Source organism: Zalophus californianus, chromosome 2, assembly GCF_009762305.2.
Source record: "Zalophus californianus isolate mZalCal1 chromosome 2, mZalCal1.pri.v2, whole genome shotgun sequence".
In the NCBI taxonomy this organism is placed as follows: domain Eukaryota; kingdom Metazoa; phylum Chordata; class Mammalia; order Carnivora; family Otariidae; genus Zalophus; species Zalophus californianus.
The window spans coordinates 65,269,649-65,291,371 of NC_045596.1; the positions used below are offsets into that span (position 1 = coordinate 65,269,649).

The following is a 21,723-nucleotide window of genomic DNA, read 5'->3' on the forward strand; positions in this document are numbered from 1 at the left end:
TCTGGTCAGATGTCCTAGTCTTTGAGTGGTCTCAGCCTGGGCTCCAAAAAATGGGTGACAAGGCTGTAGGTGATTCTAACCCCCAGCCACTGAGTCAGCTGGGGCTGTGAGTCTTTCCACATGATGCCCCAGATGTTGTGGAATAGAGACAAGTCATCTTCACCATAAGTCTGAAATCCTGACCCACAGAATCTATGATAATGGTTGTTCTAAGCAACTGAGTTGCAGGGTAATTTGTTATATAGTCCTAGGAACTGGGATGAAGCCATGAAAAACCATAACAGCAAAATTATGAAGGAAATGCATATTCGAAGCCAGTGTTTAGCTTTGAGGGCAATCAACAGTGAGTATGTTTATAATTATTTTAGAATCATGTGTGAATGAGATAATGGACGTAAATACTCCTAGCACAATGCCTATAGCAATAAAGAACAAGGGTTTATTATCATGCCAAAAGAAATATATGTATGTATTTATTTCCAAATGGTTATTGTCAATGACCTACAAATAATAATACTCTGGCCCAATGCTCCAAAGGTTTACATGTACATCTCCAAGTTACAGATGGGTAAAGATGGGGTTTGTTGTTCACACACATCTGGGCAGAGCTAGAATTCAAACCCAGGTCTCTTTAACTCCAAATCTCTCACTTTTTTTTTTTTACATTCCTCTCCCTCCAGACATTTTCATATTTAGAGAAAAGATTAAGAAACTACGACTATGAAAAGTTGGCCCCACAGAGAAGAGGCTCAAGAATGAAAACTTAACTTTGCACTTGGAAAAATGAGAACAGGAATGATTTGGTGATTAGGAATATGATGGGTTTCTATACTGGGGGATTAGGAATATGACGGGTTCTGTATTTTTGAAGAATATATTTACATATATAACCTTAGCTCATAAAAAATTAGAATTTAGAAAAGTAGGTGAGCTCTTAATAAAGTGCTTCATTTTGGCGAGGATTAACTCTTCATCTTACGTAGTAAAGTTTGACCCACCATCTTCACTTCATGATTTAAAAGAAAAAGATGAATGCTGGATTTAATTGGAGTAACTGTACATACAGATACCAATGATACATAGGTTCAGGGCTAAATGGTTATTAGGTCCCCTTTAATTCTAACAGAGACAGTAACAGTAGCTCCCACCCATGCAGTGTTATTTCACAGATGTCAGCAAAGGACTCTTTAGGTATCCTTCTTAATCCCTGAACCAGGTCTCTAAAGTAGGTACTTACTACTCTACTATGTCTTCTTCTACAGATGAGAAAGCTAGTACTTTACTCAAAGAAGTGAACTCAGTTTCCCAAGGTCACCCAGCTAGGAAAGAGCGGAGTTGGGATTATATGATGGTTCAATCCCTCATTTCTTCATCTTTATAAAGTACTCTAAAGGAAACAAAATAAAATCACACGTGGAGATGACATACTGATATGGCCAATCACAGGCAAAATAAAACTGCAGTACTCTAAGTTGGTTTTTATTTGTATATATGTCTTTTTTGAATTACAACTATTGTTTTCCTTTGAGAATATCATTGCTATTATAACTGTATAGTTCTAATATCCATCCAATGCATAAATTTTCTACATTTATAGGTGGGTAATTTAAAAATATATACATGGAAAAACATACAATGCTTACAAACCAAATGCAAATAAAAATCTTTAAAAATCTTAGAAATTCATTAAGCAGGTTATGTTGATCCTATTAAAAATGGTTTGTCTATGTACAATACACAATCTTTAAAAATACTACTCCAAGAAACAAAAATTCTTTGGTTCAGCAAAAAGATTCTCTAAATGTGGAAATTCAATTTGTTAAGGATGCACCCTCTTGGGTTGGGCCTCACTTAACTGGTTTGACTCTTCAGGAAACATATAGCTGACTCTTTCTGAATGCTGAAAATATGGGTGGAGAGTGGGTAGAGGTTGCTTTTCCCATAGAACATTAGCATGTGAAAATATAACCAGAAGCTTGAATAATGCAGGAACTTCGATGTTATTTTTACTCTGCCAGATCAAAAAGATACAGAAAAAGTCTGCTTCCCATCCATTTGGTGGGATCGTGGTTGATGCATGACAACATTCTCTAGTAAAGTTCTTCGGCGCTGGTATCCAGTGCCATTGAAACTAGTCTATTCATCATCTGGAAGATTGTGAGGAGGAGACAGGAGGGCACATTCTGGATGTCCCTTTTACTTAAGTCCCATCACTTCCTCAGCGGCTTGTCTACCTTACAAATCTAAAATTATAAACACATCCATGACTCAAATCTCTTTAAAAAGAGTTATTGATGCAATAGTGATTACAGGGCATCAACATGAGCCAAGGAGATATTCATTAAAAATTAACTGTGGTTATTCTATACTCTTGATTCATTAACGGCAACAAACACAAAACTGGCCAAAATATCTCAGTTGTAAAGAGTCAGCAACCTTACCTATTAGAAATTATTCTCTTCTATATTTAATCAGAAGGAAACGCCTTACAATTTTGTGCCTGCGTGTTTACTACTTTGTGAAAATATTTAGTATATAAGATAAAACCCTACCAGAGGCCCATCACTTGACCACACATTATACCTACCTTTAACAAGGCTTTCGAAAAGTCTCTGAGGTATCACAGCTCGTCACAGGAGAACAAAAATATTTTTTCCTTTATTTTTTCAAAGTTCCCCAATGGAATATAATTACTGGCTGGGTGAATTAACTCATTTATGCTAGGAAGTGGTACCATTGACTAATACTTAAACTTGCCTTTCCCCAGACTAGTATCAGATGCATGTTAATATGTTTCTAGGTTAAATCAGGTGAAAATCAAGAGTTTCTATCCACTACAAAGATTTCTGCAAACCACGGGTTTGAGATGCTATAATGCTTACATGGAATTGTTGAGAGTAGGGGAAGTCTTCCAGAGTTCACCCGTGTTCTTCCTTCCATTTGCATGACTTAGTTGCTCAAAGGCAAGACACTTTTTAAAACTTACTAGGACTCAAAGGAGACAAGTATGATTGGGATGGAGCAATAGATTGCAGAGAAAATTATGCCCCCTCAACAAAAATTATTCTGACTATGGAGAGGGGAAGAGAATTGCTTCTAACATTTGAGAAGAGCAAAGAATAGAATACATGAATAATTCAGAGCATCTAAATGAGACATTATAACTCAGAACCACCTTCATATTCGCATTGTCCACCCAGCTCATGGGCAGGGGGTTCTCTTCTTTAATGGTCTCCCCAAAGACATTATAATACTCCAAAGAGAGAAATGATCACTCTTGGATTATTGGTCCTTATAGTCCTCTTCCAGGTGTAGAGGCAATAATCATCTTTTCTTCTGTCAAAAGTCTTTATCCCAGCCTGACAGCTCATCTGGAGGCACTCCTTTTTCAGGGGGATACTTGTCGAAGTAGCTGTGGTCTGTGGGTCCACTGAGCTAATAGAGGAGGAATTAAACCAAAGGTGAGGATAATGCTGACTAAGCATGTTATATACGGGTAATGCTTTTTATATCTGAACACTGCTTTTATACTGCAACCACTGGTAAGTTACATGTAAGGGGACAAGATGACCAAGTATCATTTTTGAGTCACACTCTCAGCCTCTGAGATCTCCCCTTTAGTCCAAATGGATCCAGTCACTGCGTTACATTCAACAGAAGCTACCTGGCTTGAGGAAGTATGTCCAAAAGAAAAGGTGACAGAAATGGTATCTATTTTTTTTTTCAGATTGAAAAACATTTTAAAAGTAAACATTTTTTTTAAAAAATCAAAATTTGGGGCACCAGGGTGGTTCAGTTGGTTAAGCATCTGCCTTCAGCTCAGGTCATGATCCCTGGGTGCTGGGATGGAGCCATTCATCAGGCTCCCTGCTCAGCGGGGAGTCTGCTTCTCCCTCTCCTTGCTCCTGTGTGCTTGCTCTCTCTCTCTCTCAAATAAATAAATAAAATCTTTGATAAAAGTCAAAATTTGCCACTTTTAAGTCCTTTTTCCACTTTATAAAAATTTCTCACCAACCTTGAATTTCTACATGGTTAATTGACCCGTATAAAGTTTCCAGAATGCCAAACAAAGGGCCAGTTCAAAATATTATTGTCCCTGTTGAAAGAGTGAAATGATTCTGGAATTAAACTATTTTACAAAGCAGGTGGTTTTCAATTCTTCGCTTTCAAACAAATTTTAAAAGTACCTGATTGAATTCTCCACTGATAGATCAGTAAAAATACTACTTATGATAAATCATAATGTGTTTTTTGGGAGAGTGGGGAGATCACTCAGAAGGCATTCAAAGTGACATTGCTATTATAAAACCCTCCACTCCCAGTTACTTATTTATGTGAACACAATTCTCAGCACTTAAGAGCCATATAATTTTAAAAATGAATAGAATTGATGTGGAGCCTGATCCCATTTTTTTTTAATAAGTAACATTTCTCCCCCGGTACATAAGTAATTTCTTCTCAAGAAATATTTGTTAAATACTTGCTTTAAAAGTTTGCAACATATTTCTGTTGTTTGATACTCCATGTTATAAAAATGTAATTACAACTGAATCCAGAAGAAATATGTGTGTTGTCACAGAAATTCCTGTTTGTCATAGGAATTTTAAAATTTAGAAAACTATAGTTGAAAGCCATTTAAAGAATAATCAAATACTAGCAGGCATAAAAATATTTTTACATAAGATGAAACTTTTTAGGGAAAATGGGATGGAAATATAAAAATATAAATTCAGAGAGGAAAAGGAATTATGTAATATTGCTGTCTATGGATTTTAAATGACTAACGGGCATCCAATCTCACCGGTATTTAGATTACATTACATATATTTAAAGGAGTAATGTTTTACTTTAAAATGTCAATATTTACAACATACTGGAAATCACATCCTCCACAATTTAAACAAGATGTCAATCTAAAAATGGTTTTAAAATTCCTTTAAGGAGAACACAGCATGAAGTGTAGAGGGTGTTGACTGAGGTCATTCCTGAGTCATTCTCCACGCCCCCACCCTTCCCCACCCTAAGTTAGCAGATGTTCTGTTTAATCCCGAGCTATGCTGTCCAACCAGCCACAGGTGGTGACTGAGCACCCCAAAGGTGGCTAGTCCAAATTGAGACTGCTGTAAAATCCATTTGGGATTTCAAAAACAGTATGGAAAAATAAATGTGACATCTCATTAATATTTTATGTTGATTGCATATCAAAATGACAATTTTTTGATATATTGTAATAATTAAAATTAATTTCACCTGTTTCATTTTACCTGTGGCTAACTAGAAAATTTTAAATCATAGTATTATTCATATTTTACTTCTAGAGCCCTCTGTTAGCCTGACCAACATTGACTACCTGGGGACTTAGATTTATATGTAATTGGTTCCTGAGAACTGAGCTGATCTCCATCAAACAAGAAATACTATTTAGTCCCTATAATCACAATTGCTATGACATTTTCACTTAACTTTTAAAAAGTATTAAAAAAATCTAAAATGTGGTATACACCCCTATTCTGTTTATGAAAACAAAAACTAGAAAAAAATTAAGAAAGTAATATAGCAGATACTATACCTCTCTCTGTAAAGGTGATGGAAGGTTCCGTGCTTTCAGTCCCTCCCAATTAAAACCATTTAACCACCTGAGAAGTAGAAACAGTACAGAAGAATATTACTTGCCCGATAAACTATCAGCCGTCGAGTTACCTGTCAGTCCGTTTTGTTGCCCTCTCCCTGCCTGCTACAGTGCAGCTGCACGTGTGGCGGGTGGGGGAATGCATAACCATACTGGTTGTCTGGTCTCACCTTAAATCCATGCCCACTAACCTCAAGGGGGTAGTTCATGCCGCCCAGCAATTGGTCTAGATTTCCCTGTTGTCCCACTCACTGTCACGCTCCCTTAGACCCATAATTCATACTTTGTCCTCTCTCCTCAAACTTCCAGAAACCACCCCCATCCTCACTCCCCGAATGATGACCTGACTTACTATTTCACTGAGAAAATTGAGCTGTCACAATCTTCCACCAGTCTATTTGCCTGCCTGTTCACATCTGTGGATCCCTTTTCTCGTGCACCATGAGTTCACTGCCTTTGCTTCTAGGGAAGGTCAGCTCAGCTCCTGCACTGTGTACTTGATCCTGTGTACTCCTCGATTCAAAGGCATGCTCCTGTCATTCTCCTCTCTATTGAATCCTCAATGCCCACCTGCTAGATCATCCCCATCAGTTTGGAGACATTTTACTTCTTCCAACCACAAAACACCCTCCCTTGACCTGAGCTCCCATCCAGCTTTCACTTTGTTTCTCTCCTCCCATAGGAGGAAAACTCATTGGAAGTTATCCAATCACTCTACTTACCCATTTTCTCCTGACCATACTACAATCAGCACCCACCCCCTCCACTCCTGTGAATCTCCTCAATTCTCAGTTTTTGTATTATTTCACCTAGGAGAATTTACCACCATTCATTACTCACACTTCCTGAAATACTTTTTTCACTGGCTTCCAGGACATGTTATCCTACTTTCTTGGGTGTTTTCCCTCGTTTCCCACAGCTATTCCCATAGGACTCTGGTGTGCTCCAGGGTATCTGAAAACTGGCTAGAGGCGAGACCATGCAGGTCTTGTAGAACACAGGATTTTATGCTTAATGGGAAGCCATTAGAAAGTTCTAAGGAAATAATGGAATCTAAGCACCCTTCCAAAAGATAATTCTGGCTGCTATGTGGAGCATGACCACAGGGGGCTATAAGGAGGCAGGGTGGTGGTAGAGGTGTGAGGCTGAGGGCTGGGGAATTTGGGTGGCTGTCACACTCCTGTCTGTCACCCACGCCAAAAATGATGCTCTTCCATCTTTTCTAATCTCTTCTCACTGCGGGAGTTGGTTTTCATTCAGTCCTTGACTGGATCCCCCATTCCAAGTCTAAGCTTAGCAAGAATAAAAATACTATAAACAGAGGGAAGGCTCTAGTACATTCCATTTCAGGTGCCATTCTTAACCCAAGGGGCCATTTTAGTATAAGCTGCTGAGACACTAATCAAAGAGTGAAAGTCAGACAGCAACCCTAACTGTAAGGCTTCCCCTGTCCTTGCTACAAAACCACAGAGTCCTCTCCTTGATCCACCCATCAGCTTCTTGGCATAGACTGAGCTTCATTTTTAGGGATTTCTAGGTGCACAGTCGTGTGGATTCTTTTCTTTTGCCACCAGATACTGCCACAATTTCTTTTAACATATTTTACAGTGCTCTCTACCCAGAAGCTACTCCATAAATATTAATAAAAATCATTACTGTTACCCTACAGAATCAAAGAGCCTATACATTTCTTGCTGAGTACTTGCTACAATTTGACTTACGGCAATATTTACTTAACATGAGTGGCCATTCACTTAACACTTGGCCTTTTGACACTAACCACATTTTAAGTAACACAAGTGCCAGCATGCATTCATGTGTAAAAAATATTCACCAAAGAAATATTAGCAGCAATGGCACATAAACTGCTTCTTCATTTTTAGAAGACTGGTAGAAGCTATTCTGGAGAGTAATTTTAGCAGCTAGAAATATTACAGGTAACATTAAGGCACTCGAAACAAATTATTCCTCTATCTAGCAGGAAAGATTTAATTGCACCCTACAAATACATTATCCCTCTTTTCAGATAGGTGTTGGGAGACATGATCGATGCCTAGTTCATACGTTAGCTCAGAAACAGGGGAGGGAGGAGCTCTGATCATGTTTAGTTAAGATGATTTAACTCAGAATGGACAAACATAACAATATGCTATGTTAAATTGTATTGTTTTTAAATACAAAGTTAAAATGAATGGTTCATTTTATTTTAGAGAAGAGTGAGAAAATCTGATGGCAAATTTCAGAAAGATTTTCTTTTTAATTCCAAGAGTATACAGAGTAGAGAAACTATAAGCCTTGAAGACTTATGGAAGGTTTTAGAGCCTTCCTACTTAAAGGCAGGTTCTTAACCACCCCCCCCCCCCGCCCAGCTTTATATTTTAAGAAACACTAGGAAAATCAGATGAAATAATGTCTTTGAGCTCTCTGAGCTCACTGAAACGCACTGTGTAAATTTGGTCCATCTTATTACTGAACTCTACCCCATGCACTGCACTCCAAATCTACCCTTACGTGGCCAAGAACATCCCGCCTGTTAAGAAGAGTGGGCAAATTAATCCCTACAGGGAAGGAAATTCAAAAATCTTCATTACCATGCTGAGGTGAGAAAATCCTTTAGCTTCAGTTTGCATACGCACCCAATCACAATTTGACAGCTACATTTAAATGAGCCTCAGGTAAATAAGAAAGAAAAGATAAAACCAGAGCCTGTTAACCCAACCATCCGGGAGCAAAACGTGAAGACGCTTCCTTAATGAGCAAAAGGAGGAAAATACATTGGAGGGATGACTTTAATTGATGGGATACTTGTTTGCTCAATATGAATAGTGTGTTTATGTGTCATTTTATAATGAGAAAAGAAATTGTAATAACTGCATGGAGAAAGAAAGATAAATTGGAATCTAAGACAAATAATGAGCTTTACACTGAAGGCAATCCAAAGGATGACAAAGAATAATAAAAATACTATAGGCATTTTCATGTCTATAAAATGCACAGCTGAGTCTGTCTCTTTTATCCTCCCTCCCTCCGAACACACCCTTAAGGCAAAGCCCAATATGAATTTACAATGTTGAATACATGGCTTTATTTCAAGTGAGTTCATGAATAGATAGAACAGGGTTGGCAGCCTGCGGATTTTTTTTTTTTTTTTTTGAAGCTGCACCACTACTGTTAAGCAAAATGAATAGTGTTTCTATTCAGAAGCTTTTCTCCCTTTATTTCCACACTGTGTTCTGTGCCTCTAATTCTTCAGGAAAAAATACCCAGATAGGAATGAAATACTGAAAGGTGTTTTCGTTTCTGAACATAAACACTTCAGTGTGTTCACAGGTTGTCAATGATGAAATTCTCCAATTTAGTTTTTCTGTTATCAATAGTACTATCAGTTGGTGATATTTTTTGTATATTGTGAGCAAAATTAAAACATTTTGAGGATTGCAGGATTTAGCCAGGCATCAGTTGTTTTAAAAATCTGAAAGGCTTGAACTCTACATATATAAATCAAATCAAAGAGGATGATTCATGGAAGTTATCACTGGTTCTGAAGGCCAGCTTCAGAAATCCACAGAAGTGCAAAGATGCATGTTAGATTATTGTATAAGGCTGAAACAGTGTTTGAGGTTTTGTGGAAATCAATGTACTTTATCCCAAATGTAAAATACAATACTAGGCTCAAAATTTGGAGAGCTAGTCAAAGGAAAATTGTATTTAAAATAAATATATATTATTAACTAAAACTGAAATATAATACTATGTAACAGTTGATTTCTCTTTAATGTTGACAACAGTGACTATATTGTACTTTAATCACAAATCAAAGGTCAAAATTAGAACTTAATTTCTCTATAGAATCCAAGTTGATATTCTTAAAAAATAATAAGGGGCTCCTGGGTGGCTCAGTGGGTTAAGCGTCCAACCCTTGATCTCAGCTCAGGTCTTGATCTTGGAGTCATGAGTTTAAGCCCTGCACTGAGCTCCACACCCAGTGTGGAACCTACTTAAAAAATAAACATAAAAATAAAAATAGCAGTGTATAAAAAGCTAAGTTGCTATAACTTAAAGATGTGATTTTGTCACATCTAAAACAAAGATGTTTTAGAATTTCATCCATTCTTGATGTGAACTTTCAGCATTAGAGAAATCACCTTGAGACTGATTATTTTAACTGCACCTAGTAAAACACAAATTAAAAATAAAACACCAAAAAGGAAAAATTGAGCATCTGTAAAGGGGCTCTTGTGACCTACAACAAAAGCTTCAAGATTACATTTTTCTATAAATTTCTATTATTTTTCTGGGCCAAGCAATAGCTATGTACCTGTGTTTCTTAATGTCATTGATTCCATTCTTCAGATTTCCAAGTCTTTCTGTTGGATTTTGCCTAAAATAAAAATTTATTGAAAGGCAATTTATAATAATTATGCTTTGGTGAATTTTAAATTAAAATTTAACATTTTTTCTTTATGTATGTATTCATTCATTTGTTCAACAATATTCATAGGCCAAGCAGCTGAGTACAGGGAAATGAAAAACACATGCCCCTCTCCAGTATACACACACACACACACACACACACACACACACACACACACACACACACACTGGTGCTTTAAATGAGCTATGAATAAGGATGTTATCTTACCAACTTTGCTGACAAAAAACAGGGAAATCTTTAGAGAATCATTTACATCTGAGCTGGAATCTTAGAAACATGCAGAGATTTCTGTTGGCAACCCACAACTAGGTTTCATGTTCTAAATTTACTAAATGCTAATGCTTTAAAAAACAGTTCAAATGTGCAAAAAAAAAAAAAAAAAAGAAAAGAAAACAGTGACAAAGTAAAGTTTAAACACAAACTCCAGAAGTCTTCTGTTCTCCAATATATTATTTTTAAGGGTAAATAGAAATTAGGAACAATTTAAAATAAGGCCAGAGAGGTACTGTTTTTTAAAATGAAGACTGACAGAGGGCAAGGAGTGACACTTTGTCACCACCACTGGTTTTCTCTCAAAATAACAAGGTTGTTAATTAATTACTCTCTTATTAAGCTAATGTTCTTTTGCCCTAATACAGATAAAGATGATTCCCAAAGATAAGCTGATTGATAACTACAGATCTCTTTTAAACTCTAAGTAGGTACTGTGATTCTGTAAAATGAAGTAAACTCAAACTCCTAGTGAAGAAATGATTTTCTTTAAATATAATTTAGTTACATAGAAAAGTACAAAAAGTAAATGCATACCTAATTTTAAATTGTGTGGACACAGAAATGAGAAGACTTCACACATTCCCCAAGAAGTAGGGGTTTTTAATTTTCATTCTCACCTGCAAAGCCTCCGAATCAAATCCTCAGGTCGTCTTGTGATCTTTCTGGGAAAATCCATTTTTTCAATTCCTTTGAGAATCAAATTGTAGGTCATCATTTGGTCAATCCCGGAAAAGGGAGGGCTGGAGAAAAGCCAAAATAGGACACTAGGACCAATGTGTCAGACACATTTACCACTGACTTTCTTACGTTTTCTTCCCTCCCTCCTTCCTTTCTCATTAGTCATTGTATTAAAAAATCTGGATATATGCTAGAAAATAATTTCATTGATTTCATATCACTTAACAAATGACACACATACACATACAGATGATTTGTCAGTTGGTGATAATCACTAAAAAGAAAAATCAAGGAGGGGACAGAGTGACAGAGAGAGGTGTGATCTTCTTAAACCTGGTAGATGGGAAAAGCCTCTTTCATAAGTTGACAATTGAGCAGTGGTATCAATGAAGAGAAGGTGGGAATGAGCCTCACTATTATCTGTAAGCAAAAGATTCAGAGACAGCAGGTACAAAGGCCATAAGTCCAGAGTGGCATGGGTTGCTCTGGAAACAATGAGGAGGGGTGGGTTGCTGGGGGAATGAGTAAGGAAGCAGGAGAGGGGTGGAAGTGATGAGGGCCATATCATGTGAAGCTAGTGGATGATGCTAACGGCCTAGGAACGTACTCTGAGTCAGACGGCGGAGTTTACAGCAGAGTAAACTTTTTAAGAAAAAGTGTGTCAAAAATGACCTTTGACAGTGCTAGCAGTGGGGGAAGGAAGGCCTGGTGGCCTGAACTATGATGGTAGAAGTGAAGGTGGTGAGATGTGGTTGGATTCTGGATCTACTTAGATGATAAAGCCAATAGGATTTGCCAATGTTGTGAATGTGGTGTGTAGGAGAAAGAAGGGATTCAAGAATGATGCCAAAGTGTTTTGACTTACGGAATGGAGCTATTGCTTACTAAGAGAAGAAAGGCTAGAGTGGGGGCCGAAAGTGGGGGTCCAGAGCATGTTATGAAATGTCCAAATGGAGTTAGGTTTTAAATGTCCAAATAGAGATGCTATGCAGGCAGCTGAATTTGTGAGTCTGGCATTCAGGAAAGAGAGCTGGAGGTGTGATTGTGGGGTGTCATCAGACAGGATTTCTGGCCATGGACTTGATATCAGCTAAGGAGTGAGTAGACAGAAAAGAGATCAAGGACTAAAGTGGCCCAATGTGGAGAGGTCAGGAGGATAAGAAGGATTCAACAATGAAGACGGAGATGGAGCCATCAGTATGCGAAAATAAATGAGAGAAAGGGAGGACCTAGAAGGCATGTGAAGAGAGTACTTCAAGGGAAGCATTGCTAAGGTGAGTAAGAAAGCTTTGGGAATTGACCACTGAATTTGGATAACGTTTTAACTCACATACTTTGCTATTAAAAATACTTTATTCTGTTGTGTCATTTAATTTGAAGATGACTTTCATGAACTACTCTGCTATATCTTGGCCATGCTTGAGACCTTTTGCTAGTGAGTTCCCACTCTCAGGAATAAACATGAAATAAAGTTGGTGCAACAATCTATGTCTTGCTTGTAAAGAAAATAAGATATGAAAAAATAAAAAAAGAAAATGAGGTATGAAACAAAAAGCATTGCTCTATTTTCAATACTTTTGTATTTACAGTTATGTTGTGTTTGTTGTGTTGTGCTGTGTTTTGGTTGTTTTTCTCATTTTCATTTACCTCCTGACTCTCTAGAGTTCAGGGCATTTAAAATTAACTTTTCTCATGCCCTACCCTGAAAACCTTTATAAGAACAATTTCTCAAGTTCTTGACAGTTCAAAGCCACTTTAACAACTCCAAGTTATTGGGGATCTCCTTTCCTTATTCCCTCACTTTATTTCCTTATTCCTTGTAGAAGCTTATTCCAGCTGATAAAGACTGAGTTCTATATTCCCTAGCTACCACACGATCCATAATGTATTTCTTAGAAATGCAGCTGACAAATTTTGCAGGGATGAGGAACACATTCTTGAAACAGAACTCCTTGTGTCCCAAGACAGTAAGCATCTTTCTCTCTGAAGGACGGTCTGGAGAATTTTCTATTCTATCCATCACAATCTTAAGCAATGACTATTTGAAAATGAATACAGATAATATAAAATAATCTTTCATATCTGTTTGCTCAATGTACATGGACAAAGAAGTTGAATATATAGCCACAGGTAACCAAACGTTAGAAATTTGCGGTATAAAAGTTCCAGGTCTTATGAAACTCTTTTTAAGTATGTGTTGAGACTTGAATCCCCATCAAAGGGCTCATTCCAGCATTTCATATGCCATTCCATAAGCAAATCTGCTCTGAAAATAAGACTAAGAATATTTGCTTATAAAGGTTTGTAAGGATGATCAAAACAGTTGATGAGAAACAGAGGGAGAAAACTGAACTATATCCTGTGGGGATGTCCATGCATTACATTGAAAATGCATATGTATAAGGCATAGGTGTGTAATGGAAAGTGTGTCATATTTAGGGTTAGAAGATCTGCGATCAAATCCCTGACCTTACGCAGGTAGCAGGTAGCTCTCTGTTCTGGCTGTCTAATTCCATAACATTTAAGTCATAAAATAAAAAAATTCCTTCTTTAACTCCCACACAAATTCATAAAAACTAAACTAGAGAATACACATGTAAGAGCTTTGTAAACTGTAAAGTGCTTTACAATGTGAGGTAATAGTACATAGAGCCTATGTATGTATGTGTATATGCATGTGTAGGTGTAAATGCATGTGCACGTATGTGTATGCATGCACGCATGATGAATATTTGGGATCCTGGATTCATTAATATAGCCCTTTAATCCCTCCAGGGGCGACAATTCAATTTGAACTGCTAAACCTCCTGCTATGTCTGGTCTCTGTTCATTAGCACCTCTACAAGACGGTTGACAAGAAGATTAAAATTTAAATCCAGCAATGTTCCTTTCTCTTAGGTTTTCTGGTTAATGATTTATTGGGAAGATAGAAGAATGCAGCTAAATTTAGCTTCACTGTTTAATGGATTTAATTGGAACATGAATACAATTTTCTCCATTACAAAAAATATATGTGAGAGGAAATAATAACAGCCCACAGCCTCAATTCTTCTCCTTATTCTTACAACGGAATTACCAAAACCTTCACACAGTTAACATGTTATCTATAATAACAGGCCTTGCCATTTTAGGTAAACCAAAGCAATTCTGTACTTCTTTCCTGTACCTTCTGGAATGTTTTCTCCATGTTATAAACCAGCAAGCAAGCTATATGTAAAATATACAAAGGGGAAAAGTCATCACACTTAATTGAAAACATTTCTAAAAATTAAACTCTTAAATTATATATTTTTTATCATTAGTAAATTATTTTCATACTTCTGTGAACTTGAAGGTACTTACTTGCCGGTTAGGAGCTCATACACTAGAATTCCCAGAGACCAAAAATCCACACTGAAGTCATGTCCTTTGTTGAGAATGACTTCAGGAGCTACATACTCTGGAGTTCCGCAGAATGTCCATGTTTTCTGTCCAGATCCTATTTTCTTAGCAAATCCAAAGTCAACCTGGAAAACAATGTCAAAGACATTTTCAGAGACCATAAAACTCATGTTCTTCTTTACGTCTCCCTCTAACTTCTCCTATCTTCTGTCTATACCTCCACCCTTCCTTTTTCACACACACACACACACACACACACACACACACACACACACACACACACACCACTGACCCTCTCATTTATTCTTTTGCAGGACCAGGTATAAATCTAGTTACAATGGAGAAAGTTCCATGCACACACCTCTATGCCCATGACACCTAGAAGATGAGAGGAATGGCTAGCGTAGACCATTACAACAAATGTAAAGCTCAGAGCAAGCAGACAAATAATTCTCTAATCAATGGTGGCATTCATTGGGAAGAGGAGAGAAAGGGGGACTGATCGACCCTGGTGCACTTTAAGCTCCATCATAAAAAGAAAAGTAATAGCCAAAATTGAGAGTTTGGGAAAGGGACCATTGTTGAGAAAAAGAGAGTCTTAAAATTCTGATCCATCTTTAAAAACCATGATGTACAATGTCTGCATCCTTTACATTCTGACATTCCATAGAAAAAGCCAGGATCACCTCTTCTCAACTTTGGCCAGACTATGGACACTTTGAATCCTTCTCCCGCAGGTCAGCTGTGAATAGCACCTGAATGACCTTATTTGTCCTGAAAAGACACAATCAGCACCACCATCGGCCAGGCTCTGTGCTAGGCTTACAGATACAGAGCTGCCTAGGAGAAACTCAGAGTGTTGGGAATACTTACACATATGCGATTAATATTATTTCATGTGATACATGATAGAGTAGAAGATTATGCATAGGGCCAAAAAACATATACTTCTGGAACATTAGGATCCAGGGAAAAGACCACTGGGGAAGATGTCATTAGGAGGTTGATATCTGAGCTTGGCCCTGAACGAGGATCAGGAACTCTCCTCGGGGAATAAGCTGGTGCTACCCTCATCTGTCTTTTCAGAATAGGCCCCTCCACTTCTCTGAGACTCTATTCAATGAACCAACTCTGTGCACAGAATAGAGACTGGCGAGAAGGCTGGAGCAACAGGAAGACTCACTCACTGAATGGGGGCAGTGTACATGACTGACATCCTGCCCTGCAAAACAAACAGCTGGTTTCTGTCCACAGGCGTTATTTAGCATGTACTTTTCATCTCCAATACATACAGGTATTATTTAAATAAAACCGCCCTTCACCTCCCTGAAGTAAACAAACGCACAAATTATACCTGAGCCTCAAGGTTCACATTTTAAGAGTTTCATTATGCACATGGGCTATCACAATAACATGGCAATGATATTGGGTAAAAGAATAAATAAATAAGGTTAACATATCAAAACAGGCCCTCACCTGAAAGAGTATGTCAATGAACTATAAAATGCAGCCCTCATTTATTTATTCGAATACTAATATTTAAAGTCTTTGTTTTATCTTAAATAAATCTCTTAGAAATTTAGCTTTCCACTAATGCTTTTTAGTACTTATCATGCAGCAGCAAGGATTTCCTTATTAGAAAAAGGGAATTTAAGCAGGCTAATTTGAAGGGGGATTTTACTGTTTTCTTTTATCTATACAAAATGACTCATAAAGATTTTATCTAAGGGATGGCTGGGGATACTATGAAATTAAAATTTGTAACCACCTGAGATTAGCTTATATACTTATTCCTCAGAGGAAGAACCAATATGAAAATCCTAGCTAATTTTATAAAGACTGAAATTTAAGAGACAAGAAAGCAATGCTTATAATTGCATTTGTGTGTATGCACATATGGAAATATTATATTTTGTTGTTTTATAATAGCCTTTCAACACATTTTTTTTTTTTTCATTGCATTTAAGTTTTCCTTTTAAAACTGATTGGGTGTTCATTAGATGCTTAGGAGAGTTTTTCTAGCTCTGAAAATGGTGAATCTTAATTTGAATAGCTGGTTTTGCTTTTGTAGTATTTAAATACTGACCCACACAGATGGCTATAATTATACTAAGATTTTAAGATTTATGAGAACTTACCACTTTTCTTTAGTCTAATCTTCAACTTTAGTCTAATCCATTTGGTCAGAGGAAATTGACACTCAGACCTATCCAAAGTCACATGCCTAATCAAGAAAGCCCCAGATCTTCTGATGTCAAGTTCTGTGTATTTTCTATAACCATTCACATCACCTCTGCCTTATACCAACTGTGGATTCCACCACAAAGCTTCAGCCTTTTTTTTTTTTTTTTTTTAAGATTTTATTTATTTATTTGACAGAGAGAGACTCAGCGAGAGAGGGAACACAAGCAGGGGGAGTGGGAGAGGGAGAAGCACACTCCCTGCTGAGCAGGGAGCCCGATGTGGGGCTCTATCCCAGGACTCTGGGATCATGACCTGAGCCGAAGGCAGACGCTTAACGACTGAGCCACCCAGGTGCCCCAAGCTTCAGCCTTTTTAACACTATCTCTTCTAGGTCACAGAAATGTAAGTTCCTTCCTTCACTCACTGAATAGCTATTGAATACCAGTATGTACCAAGCACCAGTCCTCTCAGAGATAGCATTCAAGAGAAAGAGAACTAGCATAAAAATAGAAGATCATATATAATAATGCCAGAGAGTGACATATGCTTGCAGAAACACATGGCAGAGTGGGGTACGGCAATCAATAAGAATTTTATTTTCAATAGGGTGACCAGGAAAGGGCTCTCTGAGGAGGTAGCATTTGAGCAGATTTCAGCAGGAATCTGACTGAAATAAGAAAAAGGGATCCATAAAAATCTGAGCAAGAGTGATTCTGACAGAGAAGGAGAAGCGTGAAGGCCCTAGCCTTTGGGAACGTGCGTGGTAAGTTCAAGGCTCGGCAAGAAGGCCAGTGTGGCTGGGCCACTGTGTGTGAGGGGAAGAGAGACAGGAAGCGAAGGCAGGTTAGGTACTGGTCTGGTAAACCCCAGAAAGAACTTGTTTTTTTTGTTTTTTTTTTTGTTTTTTTTGTTTTGTCTAAGAGGCCACTGGAGGATTAAGAGAAGGTTATACATGTCCTGAATAATGTTTTAAAGGATCATTCTAGAAGGCAAGAAAATATTCCCATACTTTTTTTAAAAAAAAATTCTACTCACAAAACTGAGCTTTCAGGAAGAATATCCAGAGAAGTTACACACAGGTTTTCTCTTGTCTCTATTAAATTTCCATTATGAAAAGCAGCTTACATGATGTTGAGAGTTTAAAAACATCAAGTCTCCAAAGATTTTAATGAACTAGAAGGTTTTTAAGATGCTTCTAAATCTGCAGTGGTGATTGCATCATTCAGAAATAGAAAAATTAGCATTGTGGCTTGCTGGAGCCTGTGTCCAGTTAGTATTAGCTTTTTCCCAGAAGTTTCTCTCTGGGTCAGTAAATTTGTCAGCTATTGGTTCTCTTGGTCACATAAAAAAAAAAAATGGATACAAAATGACCAGTCTAATTAAGCCAAGTGAGTCATGGGGACATAACATTCCAAAAAAATATTTATGTGGAATTTTCAGAGCACCTACTTTGCCCAAGTCTAGACAAGGGTACAGTGGAATCTGTTTATCCTGTCTGCAACAACCAAAGATGATTTCATGTCCTTGTGATACTAACGTCCATCCACTAAAACGGGCAACAGTGGATGGCTTCCACTGGATGGGAGTGAGGGAGGCTAAGGTATGCGTCTTTCATGGCAACAACCCATTCTTTATTCACCCAAATACTTAGTGCATTTACTCGGAAGTGGGCAAGTTGAAGGGGAGCTCTGCATGCAAGAGCACAAACTGAAAAAACTTTTTGGACACTCATCTCCTATGCCACCACCTCTCTGAAGCCTTCCTTGGATTTATAGAACCAATTCCTTTCTCCTCTGAGGTGTTTAACACTGTTTATATTCCACAGTTATGTTGTCCCTTGGGGCAGCATCCTCTAGTTGTGTGTGATTAAATCTAGCTCCTTGAGGAGAAGCATTATATCCTATTCATTTTGTAACCCCTACAGCATTTGCAACACAGCAGATGTCCAACACCTGTTTGGTGAAAAAAATTCTGAATGAAGAGATAACTGTTAACATCAGTTTCGATAAGATATGTAAATGCACATGTATATGTATGATCTTCACAACAGCTTGGGGAACAAGCAACTGTTATCCCGATGTTAAAGAGGAGAAAATTAAAGTCTAGTAAGGTTGTGGATTCGGGAGGTGAGACTTGAACCAGGTTCCAGAGGGAACCTTCCCATTATATATAAATCGATGAGGAAGTAGAAGATTTTTAAGAGAAAAGAAGCAACATATATTCAGCACATTGGTGGGAAAAGCTAAGCTAATAAGTACAGCTAATAATGGTCTAGCAGAAAGAATATAGTGGGAGCTGATAATTACTTTTATTTGTCAAGTTAGAAAAAAACCTGAAACATAAACTAATGTGACCCATATGCAGGTTATAAAGCACGAGCATAAAAGCACGCCCCATAGCTACTGCCGGGTTAACGGAGCAGAGCCAATGCAGAGCCCTGTGTGCTCCTTCCCTGGCGTCCTACTGCACACTGCCAAGAGTCACCACTCCCCTGACTTTGGTGTTCATTGGGTACTCGCATTCCTTTCTAATTTTACCACATATTTCAGATCCTTAAGTAAAATAAGTTCTCGTTTTTAAAAACTTCAGATAAATCTTACATCTATTCTTGGGCAAACTGCCTATTTTTGTTTAAAATTATCTTTGTGAATTTAATTGATATCAGGGTACATTTATTTTCACTGCTGTTTCATACACCACTGAATTAACATGAAATGATTTTTTCTGTCCATTATGCTGTTGATGGGCATTTGCCTAATATCTAATTGTATGCTATCACAAAAATGCTTCTATTAATATCATTTTCCATATTACCTAGCAGAGGTTTATGTAAGATGGTAGAATTACAAGATCAAAGATGCAGTGTCTTCAATTTTACTACACATTGTCAAATTACTTTCATTAGGGATCAGACTGCACTACCCACCTCCTTCCCCAGCAGTCATGCACAGAGTTCCGGTTGCTCTACATCCTTACTATCCTTTAGTGATAACAACTTTTATTTTTGCCATTTGTAAGTATTAAATCACTGCGGTTTTAATTTACATTCCCCCCGCATTAGTAATTAATGTGAAGGATAGCATTATAATTTGGATATCTGAGAGAATTTCCTCCCACCCTCTTCTTGTTTGCTTTCAGAAATGTCTCTTGGCTAATTCTTGGCTCTTGGTTAGTCTATATAAACTTTAGAATCGGTTTGCCAAACTTCATGAAAAGCTTTGCTGGAATTCCACTGAAGTGTATCTAATCTGTATATGATTTTGGAGATTTCATATCTTTGTGATGTTGAGTCTTGCTATTTTGAAACGTCTACATCTTTCTGATTTAGGGTTATGCTACAGTGACTGTTGAACAAACATATCTAAGAAAGTATAAAAGCTTAAATTCTACATTAATTTACTTCTCTTCTCATAATGAATTTTCTTGAGCAGTAGGGGGATCTCTAAGCAGTGGGTCAGGGACACAAGGCTCCTTCCATTTTCTTTTTTTAAAGATTTATTTGAGAGATTGAGAGAGAGAGAGAGAGAGAGAAAGAGAGCGTGCATGATCAGGGGGAGGGGCAGAGGGAGAAGGAGAACTAGAGATGAATCCCAAGCAGAGTCCCTGCTGAGCACAGAGCTCGACATGAGGCTCAATCCCAGGAGCCTGAGATCATAACCTGAGCTGAGATCATGACCTGGGCCGAAATCAAGAGCCAGACACTCACCCGACTGAGTGACCCAGGCACCCCTGCCGGGCTCCTTCCACTTTATGGCTCTGCCAACTTTAAATCTCAGTATTTATAAGCCGCAAGTCATAAAGACTGGGTGGAGATCATCTGCAGAGGTCGCTATCACCCAGGCCTGATCGTGGTACACAAGCATGTCAGCTCACACTTCACTAGCTAGAACTGCACCACTGGGCCACAGTCAGCCACAAGGAAGAATGGGGTATGTTGTCTAGCTCTGTGCCCAGAAAAAAGAGAATGAGCCTATTAATCTACATGTTTTTAATGTCTTTCTATAAATTCGTCTACGTTTCTCAATAAAACTCTTACATTTTTTTAGATTTATTCCTAGATACATTGTATTTTTATTTCTATTATGTAAACATATATATATCTGTATGCTTTTTAAAAGGGTATTTGTATTCCTATTTATCAACTACGTTTCTGATATTTAAAAATACACTGAGTTCTTATATTATTAATCTTATATCCAGCAATCATACTAAACTCTTCACTTAATTTTAATAATTTGTTGTTATATTTTGGATTCCTACATAATCATATCACATAGGAAGATAGGTTTTGTTGTTTATGTCTCCATCTTTCTTCTAATTTTATTTATATCTTCCTGCATTGGGTTAGAACCTCCAACAAAATATAGAAGTGCTTATTTCACTGACTTTTAAAAGTATACTTCTAATGTTTCATCGTGTTGTACAGTGTTTGCTCCAAATCCTTGTTAGGTATCTTTCATTGGGTTAATAAAATTTATTTCTATTCCTGGTTTGCTAAGATTTTATCATAACTGAATGTAGAAACATATCAAAATTTTCTTTGCATCCATTGAGGTGATTAAAAAATTGTTTTTCTTTTTTAATCTATTAAAATGGTGATTTGGTTTAATAGAATTTTAAATGTTAAACTATGCTTGAATTCCTGAGATAGATCCAATTTTGTTATGATGTCTTGTTACAATTTATAGTCAGTTCGCTAATATTTTACTTATGATTTTTACACTAAATTTATGAGCTGGATGGGACATTAATTGGCCTTCCCTAGGAGTTTCCTTCGGAGAATCAAGTTTACAGTAGCCTCACAGACTAAGATGGAAATTATCTCTTACTGCTTTCTGAAGAAATTCACATCTGATTAGTGTTATAAGTCCTTGAAGTGAATTCTCTGGATGTTCAGCTATAGACTATGTCTGTACAAGATTCCTATGTCAAAGCTCTAATCCCCAATATAATGATATTTGGAGGTGGGGCCTTTGGGAGGCAATTAGGCCACAAAGGTGACATCCTCATGAATGAGATTAGTGTCCTTATGTAAAGAGACACAAGAAAGATGATCTGTCTGCCAGAGGACAGTGTGAGAAGACAGCCATCTGCAAACCAGAAAGAGCCCTCACTGGAACCTAAAGATGTATATGATGTCACA

General features: G+C 37.4%; 1 protein-coding gene across 2 annotated transcripts in view; it reads right to left on the bottom strand.

Annotated features, from left to right (window-relative positions):
• Window positions 1-1,481: 1,481 nt before the first annotated feature.
• The window catches only part of PRKG2 (protein kinase cGMP-dependent 2), a 108,046-nt gene continuing 87,804 nt past the window's right edge, over window positions 1,482-21,723 (bottom strand). For both annotated transcript variants that reach the window (XM_027598907.2, XM_027598909.2), the window contains 5 exons: window positions 14,358-14,521; window positions 10,955-11,077; window positions 9,948-10,010; window positions 5,570-5,636; window positions 1,482-3,435 (listed from right to left, as the gene is read on the bottom strand). In XM_027598907.2, coding sequence (XP_027454708.1) covers window positions 3,340-3,435; window positions 5,570-5,636; window positions 9,948-10,010; window positions 10,955-11,077; window positions 14,358-14,521 — 513 coding nt within the window. In that variant the 3' untranslated portion in view covers window positions 1,482-3,339. The remainder of the gene's footprint in view (window positions 3,436-5,569; window positions 5,637-9,947; window positions 10,011-10,954; window positions 11,078-14,357; window positions 14,522-21,723) is intronic.